Source organism: Schistocerca gregaria, chromosome 8, assembly GCF_023897955.1.
Source record: "Schistocerca gregaria isolate iqSchGreg1 chromosome 8, iqSchGreg1.2, whole genome shotgun sequence".
Lineage (NCBI taxonomy): Eukaryota > Metazoa > Arthropoda > Insecta > Orthoptera > Acrididae > Schistocerca > Schistocerca gregaria.
The window spans coordinates 504,394,027-504,405,384 of NC_064927.1; the positions used below are offsets into that span (position 1 = coordinate 504,394,027).

The 11,358-nt window shown below is 42.9% G+C and overlaps 1 protein-coding gene across 3 annotated transcripts in view; it reads left to right on the top strand.

Moving 5' to 3' along the window:
• LOC126284897 (organic cation transporter protein) overlaps nt 1-10,506 on the top strand; it is a 442,131-nt gene extending 431,625 nt beyond the window's left edge. For all 3 annotated transcript variants that reach the window (XM_049984159.1, XM_049984158.1, XM_049984157.1), the window contains exon 11: nt 10,071-10,506. In XM_049984159.1, coding sequence (XP_049840116.1) covers nt 10,071-10,268 — 198 coding nt within the window. In that variant the 3' untranslated portion in view covers nt 10,269-10,506. The remainder of the gene's footprint in view (nt 1-10,070) is intronic.
• Nucleotides 10,507-11,358: the final 852 nt, after the last annotated feature.

An 11,358-nucleotide genomic window follows, 5' to 3' on the forward strand; every position in this document is an offset into this window, starting at 1 on the left:
TTCTTCACGTCGCGTTTCCATCCGTGCTCGATTACGTGCTTCACGCACCTTTCGCCGCCATCCTACGTTGGCGAATTGTATTGGATACAACTCCGAGCGCAATGCCGTAGAGTCAGTAGAGTCATCGAAGACAGCAAAAAACTTGTTGGGCCTCTTTCACCAGCTCCTTTAACAGTTTTACTCCCTCTTCTGTTGTCTGGGGACGCCTGCACCAGCTGTCGGGCATTAAGGCCCACTCCTCAGTACCTGGCCTGACTTCAGGTAATGAGGTACTTGTTGATCCTGTGGACGTCTCCAACGCCTTCGGCCGCTTTTTCGTGGAGGTTTCAAGCTTCGCCCATTACCACCCTGCCTTCCTTCCCAGGAAAGAGGCAGAAGAGGCTCGGTGACCTTCCTTCCACTCGCTGAATCTGGAAAATTATAATGACCCCTTTACTATGTGGGAACTCGAACGTGCACTTGCACTGTCCCGGTCCTCTGCTCCGGGGCCAGATGCCATTAACGTTCAGATGCGGACACACCTTTCTCCGGCAGGCAAAAGCTTTCTTCTTCGTACCTACAATCGCATCTGGATTGAAGGTCAAGTCCCCATGCATTGGCGTGACGCCGTCGTTGTTCCTATACCCAAACCCGGGAAGGATAGACACCTTCCTTCTAGTTACAGCCCCATTTCTCTTACAAGCTGTGTCTGTAAGGTGATGGAGCGCATGGTTAACGGTCAGTTAGTTTGGATTCTTGAATCTTGATGGCTACTTGCCAATGTTCAATGCGGCTTTCGTCGCCACCGCTCCACTGTTGACCACTTTGTGATCTTGTCGACATTGTGAAAGTGCCAAACGGTAGCCGTGTTCTTCGATTTGGAGAAGGCTTATGATACCTGTTGGCGAGGAGGTATCCTCCGCACTATGCACAGATGGGGGCTATGCGGTCGCCTGCCCCTTTTTATTGATTCCTTTTTAACAGATCAAAAGTTTAGGGTACGTGTGGGTTCCGTATTGTCCGACGTATTCCTCCAGGAGAACGGAGTGCATCAGGGCTCCGTCTTGAGCGTAGCCCTTTTTGCCATAGCGATCAATCCAATTATGGATTGCATTCCATTTAATGTCTCGGGCTCTCTGTTTGTCGATGACTTCGCGATCTACTGCAGTGTCCAGAGAACATGCCTCCCGGAGCGTTGCCTTCAGCGTTGTCTTGACAGCCTATACTCGTGGAGTGTGGCTAATGGCTTCCGGTTCTCTGAAGAGAAGACGGTTTACATCAACTTTTGGTGATATAAAACGTTCCTTCCGCCATCCTTACATCTCGGTCCCGTTGTTCTCTCATTCATGGAAACAACTAAGTTTCTAGGGCTCACACTGGACAGGAAACTTTGTTGGTCTCCGCACGTCTCTTATTTGGCTGCCCGTTATACACGTTCCCTTAATGTCCTCAGAGTTCTTAGTGGTTCATCTTGGGGAGCAGATCGCACTGTCCTGCTTTGCTTGTATCGGTCCATAGTCCGATCAAAGCTGGATTATGGGAGCCTCGTCTGCTTGGCCATCCCTCTTACACCGTCTCAACTCCATCCACCATCGGGGGTTACGTCTTGCGACCGGAGCCTTCTACACTAGTCCCGTCGAGAGTCTTTATGCTGAAGCTGCCGAATTACCATTGACGTACCGGCGCTGTGTGCTGCTTTATCGGTATGCCTGCCGGCTGTTGTCAATGCCCGACCACCCCTCTTATCAGTCCTTCTTCGCCGATTCTCTCGACCATCAGTATGGGTTGTACGTGTCTGCCCTGCTGACCCCTGGAGTCCGCTTTTGTCGCCTGCTTCAACAGTTGGATTTTGCCCTCCCTACCACCTTCAGAGAGGGTAAGAGCCCGACACCACCTTGGCTCCAGGCTCCGGTTCATATTCGTCTCGACCTCAGCTCGCTCCTGAAGGAGGGTACTCTGGCTGCAGTGTATTGCTCACAGTTTGTCGATCTTTGTGTGTGACTTGCCAGTCACACCTTTATTTACACTGATGGCTCCAAAACTGACGATGGTGTTGGCTGTGCCTTTGTCATCGGGGCCGTCACCTTTAAATACCAGCTCCTCGACCAGTGTTCCAGCTTTACGGCCGAGCTTTTTGCTCTCCATCAGGCCGTTCAGTATGCCCGCCGCCACCGCCATTCATCGTATGTAGTCTACTCTGATTCACTCAGTGCTCTTCAGAGCCTTGGAGCTCCAAATCCGGTCCATCCCTTGGTGCAACGGATCCAGCAGTCCCTCCATTCTTTTGCTGATGATGGCTCTCCTGTCAGCTTTCTGTGGGTTTCCGGCCATGTAGGAGTGCCTGGGAATGAGGCTGCTGATGCTGCAGCCAAGGCTGCAGTAGTCCTGCCTCGGCCAGCCTCCCATTGTGTCCCGTCATCTGACATTAGTGGGGTTGTTTGTAAGAGGCTTGTGTCATTGTGGTGGGATACTTGGTCATCACTTCAAGGAAACAAGCTCTGGGCCGTAAAACCGTTCCCAACTGCTTGGACAACCTCCTCCCGACCATCTCGGTGAGAAGAGGTCCTTCTGACCAGGTCGTGGATTGGGCATTGCCGGTTTAGCCACTGCTACCTGCTCTCTGGTGACCCAGCCCCGCAGTGGCCTTGTGGTCATGCATTGACAGTGCGCCATGTTTTATTGTCGTGTCCCCGTTTTAGTCAATCTCGTGTTGTCCTGTCTCTGCCATCTACTTTACAGGATATTTTAGCTGATGACGCTCGAGCAGCTGCTCGTGTTCTTCATTTTATTACTTTGACTGGCTTGTCCAAAGACATGTAACTCTTTCACTTATTTTATCTGCATCTTTGTAAGAACTTTCTGGTGTCCCCCCCCCCCCCCCCCCCCCTGGAGTTCTACTAGATTCTATGTGCTCTTACAATTGTGACTGGGCGCTAATGACCTCAGTAGTTGAACGCCCTTAAACCCCAACAAAAAAAAAAAAAAAATCATTGGGAAATGGTGGCAAATCAGGGAGAGCCTGCAACCTTTCTGAGGGTAATGTTCACAACTGCAGAACTCGGTAAGTTACATGGACCTCCTAAACCAAGTGACACTGTGAGCACGTCAGTGAACTCGCTCAGCTTTAGCTGAGAACAGGTCTGGGTTCTACTTGCACCTCAGGGTGAACTACATGCCAGTAAGGTAGATGGATGTTGACACAAAACAGTCAAAAGTGTGTAACCTCTAAGACAGCTGCCCAGCCTCAGTTGTGTTAGATTTGCTCAGGAATATGGGACTCTGCATGTGTTAACTTGTATTTCCTTAGTTATTCATGAACACTAAATGGAATCCACTAATTCCCTGCATCTATAAATAAAAACGAGAAAGGAAAAAGAAAGCAGCAGTTTGTGTAGTCAGCTGGGCACTATAGAGATTGTTATCAAAGCAAACACAGTAGTAGGTTATCTTTCTTTCTTGTCAAAAACAGAGGGAACTAACCATAAGAGATCATGACAAAATATATTTATTCTAATTAAATAGGAAAAAGGCACAGATCATCTCATTCACCAATACGCAAATGAACTGCAAAGATATGTATATGTTCTTAAAATACATGCAATGATACAGGAGGCATAGAAATGGTGACATCATAGCAAGTTACCAACCTGCTGAAATAAAAACAGCTGGGGTAACAGTCAACTACAGATGACATGCACCATGCTCTCAACTATGCAAAAGGTATAACAGCATACAGTGACATTACATATCTACACTTTTTTAATGAAAAGTATCTGAACACTTACTAGTGGACATTAATAGGGATGTGTTAAACCTCCATCTTTATGATCCCCTGATCTTCACTAGGGACATTTTCACTGAGTTGTCTTGATGCCTTTCTTAAACAACCAAAACAATAGAAGTTGGGTACTAGGGTTTGGAGTGAAGTCAACATTCTAATTCATCCCAAATGTGTTTCACTAGGTTCAGGTAGGAACTCTGGTCAGGCCAGTAAATTTCAGAAATATTGTTGTCCACAAACCAGTCCCTCAGCGTGCTGCTTTTTGACCGGGTGTATTGTCATGCTGGTACAGTCTAGCCTCCGAACTGTTCTTCTACTGCAGTCAGTACACAATGATGTAAAATGTGTTCATATCCTTCCACATTTGGTGTTTTCTTAAGCGCGGTTGGGGAACCACACCAAAACCATGGAAAAATGCCCCCATATCGTAACAGCACCTCTTCAATACTTCTTTCTGTTGGATTATACTTGGCATGTGATGTTCTCCAGGAACTTACCAAGTCCAAAACCTACCATCAGACTGCCACAGGAGACAGCATATTTCTTCACTCCAAATCACTTGTTTCCATTTATCCACTGTCCAAGGTGTCGCTCTTTATATCACTGTACACGTCGCCTAGCATTGACTTCAGGAATGTATGGCTCATGAGGATCTATTCAACCATTGTACCACATTCTTTCCAAATCCGCACACACAGTCACTTTGCCAGCTGCACCACAGGTAGCTCTGTAGAAATAATGAGTTATTCCTTCTTGTGATTTCAAGCTATTTTTTTACAATCACCCTCCACAATTCTTGATGCTCCTTGTCCATCAGTACATGAGATCTGCATGGTCTCAGTTTACCTGAGGTTGTTCGTTCACATTTCTCCTTCACAATCACATCAGTAACAGTTGATGTGAGCAGCTTCAGAAAGATTAAAATGGTACTGATGGATTTGTTACGCAGGTGACACCCAATGACTAGTCACAGTTGAAGTCTATGAACTCTCTTGACAAATCGAGTCTGCTGTTACTGCTTCTCTACTTTCATCACCACATTCCCTGCCTCTTTTTATACTGGTTGGTCCACTTCTCATGATATCTAGTGGTCAATTTCATATTACTTAGGGACATTGAGATATTTTGATCAGTTGGTGTAAACACAGCAGAGCTTGAGGAGGAGTGCGTAATGTTCACAATCCCCCAATAACACACAGTTATTTGGCCTGTGCACTATTGTTTAACTTTTGATAAGCCTCATTAATAGTATGCAGGCAGACCTCCAAATACTGCTACAGTAGTTTACTATTTAACATCTATGAACAGTAAAAACCTAACCACAAAGTTCGTAGTCGTTGAAGAATAGAAAGGTCCGTATGGAGCAGACATGGTCAGTGTCTTAACACATGGCCTATTGGTGTAACACTTATTTCACTGTTAAGTTGATGCAATTTTGTCATGCTAAGCAACACAGATTCCTCTTCTAAAACTCAGCTGTGGACTGACTGACTCTCATGACCAAAAATCAGGCTGTTATAAATCATCACAATAACAGGTACTGAAGCCACACATTGTTCAGAGTTAAATTTACAGAAATTACAATTAAAACTTAACTCATTAAATTAATTGAATACATCAAAAAGGTGAGTCATTTTAACAGTTTCTTCTACAACAAGAGTTAAGCCAAATTATTTGTTTAAGTCATGAAATTAACAAATATAGTTATACAAGCAATAATTTTGACAAAACAGTTAATTACCTTGGAATTAATTAAAGCCTGGATTGGCTTACATGTTTTCAAATAAAGCCAAATAAATCTTCTTCTTCTTCTTCTTCTTCTTCTTCTTCTTCTTATCCTTCAGCATTTCTCCCGCATGCCTGTGGGGGTCCACTACATGGATCCATTGTCTCCATTTTGCTCTATCACGGGCTGCATCTGGGTGAATGTTCATGCATTTAGGGTCTTTATGAATCGTATCTGCCCAACGTTGCTTAGGTCGTCCTTTGGGTCTACTGCCAAGGACTTCACGTGTGTAACCCACCTAGGCAATAGTCAGCACCGGCCAGTAAAACATGCCCAAACCAACGAAGATAACTCTCGAGCATCTTGTCTTGGATCAGTGCAACATCCAATGCTGCCATTAGAAATGTGATATAACTTAGTGAGGCCCACTGTCCCCTTAGCATCTTCATTTCCTTTCTTCAGCATTCTGTCTCAACTGTAGTTGGCCAGCACTCACAACCATACAAGGCGACTGGTCAGATGACAGTGCGATATATTTTTTATTTTAAGTTGTCTTGCAAGTGACTCCGGTTGTTGTTCTCCTCTTCATCCAGGCTGCCCGAGTTCTGGTGTTGACCTCTACAGTGAGTCATCCGTCAACGGTGATCATGGAACTGGGATACTTAAACTTCCTCACACAAGTCAGATCCTCACCATTAATAATGATGGTTCCCATTTCATGTCTGTCTGATGCCATGTACTTGGTTTTCTTCAAATTAAGGCACAAACAATGCTGCACCAACCAGTCACTCCACTCTTGAGTTAGGGTCTGCAGATCAAGCTTGTTTTCTGCTGCCAGCATCACGTCGTCAGCATAAAGTATGGTCCATGGTAATAGCCCGTGTAGGTCAGCTGTCATGGTGTCCATTACAAGAATGAACAGATTTGGTGATAATCCAGAACCTTGATGGATACCGACTGTGATGGGGGAAGTCCTTGGATAGTCCTGAGGTTGTGCAGACATAACTTGTTGGCTGTGCATAAAGTAACTGCACCCAGTCAATAAGCTGCTCTGGTGCATCATGCAGTCAAAGTGCTTCCCAGATGAGACTGTTTGGTACCTGATAAAAGGCCTTTTCAAGATCCAGGAATGCTAGATGCAGCAGCTTGGCTTTCTCATGTTGTTTCTCGACTAAGAGTCTTGCAGCATGAATCACATCAATTGTGCTGCAGTTCTTCACAAATCCAGCTTGGTTTCTCGAAGTTTGTGTTATCTCATGGATTCTTTGCTCCAGAACACACTCAAAGATTTTCATGGCATGGCAGAGAAGTTGAATTGGGCGGTAGTTTGTGCACTCAGTGGGATTTCCCTTCTTAAAGACAGGCACGGTGATGCTCTGCTGCCCATCAGTTGGTCTTTGTCCTTTGTCAATGATTTTGTTGAAGAGTTCCGTTAACCATTCGGCTGCCTCCCAATGATGGGAACACCACAACTCTGCTGGAAGGTCATCTGGGCTGTTGGCTTTCCCAGGCTTCATTTTCCTCAAAGCACAGATGTTGATCTCTTCAACTTCAGTTTCTCTTATGAGCCCTTCAATAGCATAGCCGGTGGGTATCGGTGGATGGGGGAACTCTCCTGTTGAGATCTTCTTGAAGTAGCTGCGCCATCATTCTCTGGCCTTCTTCCAGTCAACTACCAGATTACCGGTCTCCTCATTGACTCAGTAGAAGCGATGAACATCTTCCGAGTTGCGATGTCTTACTTTAGCAAGTCGATATAAGTCCCGCTCTCCTTCATGTGTGTCAAATTTTGTGTATAGATCAGCGTAACGTGAGGATTAGGTTGCTGCTATAGTCTGTTTTGAATCTCTTCGGGTTGTTCTGTACGCATACAATCGCTCTGGTATTTTATTGGCAAGAAATTCGTGATACAATCGTTTCTTTGTGTGTACCGCATCTTTGGCGGTGTCATTCAAGAGCCATGTATCTCTATAGATTCTCTGTCATCCCGGTTTGGTTGTCCCAAGAATTGCATGTGCACCTTCGTGAGCAGACACTTTCAGTTTCTCCCAGCTTTCTTCAACTGTGGTAACTGGTGTCAAAGTAATTTGGACTATGATGTCGGCTTCTTTATTCTTGGATTTCTACCATTTGATTCTTGCAGGTCCAGTGCGATCTACATTCTTGTTTGTTGGCAACTCGATTCATAGCTTACAGATCAACTGTTGTTGCAACTGTTTCATAGGGGATGACCTTTGCATCAAGCGCATCTTTGAGATCACGGCGTCTCATGAGGATGTGGTCAATCTGCTGGGCATTAGTGTCACTGTAATACATGATTAGATGTGAGTCATGGTTTTTGAACCACATGTTTGCAATTGCCAGGTTGTGGGCTTCTGAGAAATCGAGGATACGCTGACTTTCGTCATTCTTTTCTACAAATCCAAACCCACTGTGAGCAGTATGTACTTCCTTTCTGCACCCTACATGCCCATTCAGATCTACAGCAATGATGATGTAATCTCCTGGGGGCACTTCAGCATTTGCATTAAGCATTCTCCAAAAGGCGTCCTTGATGGAAGTTGCTTGGCCAGTTTGTGAAGCGTAGGCACTGAAAAAGTGGACTTTTCAGCCATCTGTGATGTACACAATCTTCATCAGGTGATCATCATATCTTTGCACTTCACAGATATTACTGTCAAGCTTGGATGGTATTATAAAGCCAACACCACTAGGTGTTCCGCGTGTGCCCTTATACATCAGCTTGTAACTGCATCCAGTGTCATAAGATTTGCTTCTGCTCCACTGTGTTTTTTGGACTGCACAGATGTCTGTGTGTTGAGTTTCAAGGGATTTTGATAGTTTGTTGTACCATCCAGTCATGGTGCCAATGTTGAGTGTTGCAAGACGGGATGTGAGGACTAGCTCGTTTAGCTGTTACTGCCCATGCAACAGTAACCCTTGCATATTTCTCACACATTGACCAGGACATGCCAATATACATCACCTATGGGGGATGCCCTAGCCTTCTTCACCATTGGGCCTCCAGACCTTGTCTGCTGTTGAAGCTGTTGACTAACTTCAAGAGAAATGGAAAGAAAAGAGCTCCAATAGTCAAAGAATGAGCTATCGGAAGCACAAGGGCAAGGGCCATGAAAGGCAGAAAGAGGGAAATGAAAGACTCCCTAGGCCTCAGATGTCCTAATACCGTTGGGGTCAGAAGTGAGCATGAGCTGATAGAGGGTCGTCGACAGGAAAGAAAACAGGAAGGATCTGGCACAAATAAGTGGAAGCAACGACAGGCCCAGCTTGATGCCCCATGCTAGCCATGCACGTCACACAAGATGTGTGCCCCTGAGTCAGATAGAGCCAAATAAATACTTTAAGATTACTAATATTTCAGCTTCCAAATGTTTATAATTAGTACAGAATTTATATTTGTTTGTATGTCAACAATAGAATTTAAGTTATGAAACAATTACTGATTTCATCCTATAACAAAATATACTAACTGGAAATAGTCAAAATAAATTAGAAAATCAATTACATACATAAAACTATGCACAATATTAGATCTGGTGTTATATTCTTTAAAACTGAAGGCCAACCTTTCTCTTTTATGGAAATGCAGATTATATTCACATATGTTAATGGTAATTAGTTAAAATTTAAAACAAAATGCATTTAATTAGGCAGATGGCAAAACAAAAGGGGAAGTAAAATTATCACACCTTGCTTCGTCACAGGATCATTGAAGTTTTACAATATAAAGCATTAGGTATATGGCATTTTGGGGGGGGGGGGGGGGGGGGGGGGAAGCATTGATGTTTGACCAATGCTGTCATTATATTAAAGCTGGATTACCCTTATAATGATTATTTTAAAACAGAATATGATACTGAAGGCAATAAAGTATGATACCATGTTTCTGACAGACATAACAGTGGTAATGATATGTGAACAGTTGGACAGGGTGTGCTTAAGAAATTAACTTTGTCCAGAATAATGGCAACAGCTTTTAAGGAAATGAATGGAAATCCTGCAAAATGATAGTGAATGTGGAAGCAGGGTACAAAAGAAGGTAGTAATCACATAGTAAAAATGGGATCTGAAAAGAAATTGCAAAGATTTCTTCCCAAATTGAAATGGAAGATGGGCTTCAGTTAAGAAAAATTGTTCCATATCATTCCTGAGTATTAATAAATTAGTTCAAAAGCAGCTAAACACAAAAGCGAGACAGACCATAAATTGTTGTAGGCCTTTCAGTTCTTAAAAGTAGACTGACATTCATTGTCAGATTAAAAAGAGAACCCACCATAGACATGTTTTAGAACACTTCTTTGGCATAGTATAAAAATTAAGAGAGAATTTTTATGCTTACAGAACTGACAAAATATGTCAGCGGCATACAGTCAGTAATGACGTAATCCTTTAAAAAGTTAATTACTGAGAAAACAACAAAATTAACTTCTAGGAGATACCATGAATAGGGTTTGTTCCATCCTAAAAATATCGAAGCTAAATAAGGGGACAAAATTTTACAAACTACACTGCAACATATAAAATTACTCTATTAACTGTCAGCTATGTTTTGTTTTATTTCAGGGGGAGAAGGCGTGGTACATTCCAAGCACCCTGTGTGCCATTGTATCACTCTTTGCTGGCATGTTATCATTATTACTGCCAGAAACAAAGGGCAAGGAATTGATGGACTCGTTGGATGAGATGGACCAGCGAACAGCGCAAGGTGATAGAGTGTCTTGTAAAAACTGTCTGTGCTGCAGGTCATCGCAGAACAGCTAGCAGCAACATACTTGTTTGCATATTGTAAATTATATTGTAAATATATTGTACATTATAAATAGTGAAAAAATTTCATTCCATTTCATATTTTATACATGGCTGCAGAATTCATTCCAATCCATTTTTGGATAAAATATCCTTGCAGTCATGGTTTCATTCTTGTGAATTTTTTCATATTTTCATCATCACCACCACCACCAATTAGTGGAATAAATTTAAAAATATTTTTCCATAGTTATATTACTGTTCAATATTTTACACTACTTCCCTCGATAATTTATTTGTGAACATTACCCAAAATTAGTATTCTAATTTGTGCCCTTTTTTGCTCTGTGTGATAAAGTAATAAACTGATAGGAGCTTCTGGTGAAAAAAAGAACTTGATTTATAAAAGTGTCCAGCAAGAATTCTGTGGAGCCAAACACCATGCAGAAGTCTTTTCAGGGACCATGGAATTCTTACATGTAGGTGTTAATACATATACTCCCTAATGGTATTTGTGGCTACAAAAAAGAACTCTACAGTTCACAACCACAAAATTAGGAGTAAAAATAATTTGCATATGTACTATGTAGCCCCTCTCTAGCTACCAAAATGGACTATTCTACACTGATGCAAAAATCAGACAGGTTGCCAGTAAACATCAGGCAGGAAATTGAAAATCATCAAATACTCAAAAACAAAGTAAAGCAACACTTCAGTAGCAACTTGTATAATTTATTAGTATGTTGAAGTCGGGAATGAAAATTCCGTGTAGCTCAAATATTTGTATTAAATCAAATAAAGGAAAATCCAGGATGTAATGTAACAATATCAGAGAAGGAAAGTTGCTACTCACCATATAGCAGAGATGCTGAGTCACGATAGTCACAACAAAAAGATTATAGCTTTCGGTCATTACACACACACACACACACACACACACACACACACACACACACACACACAGTCTCAGAGAACTGAAACCACACTGCGAGCAGCACCCAGTCACCAAGCTATAATCTTTTTGTTGTGCCTATCGCGACCCAGAATCTCCACTATATGGTGAGCAGCAACGTCCCTTCTCAAATATTTGTAGTAGATAGATCTT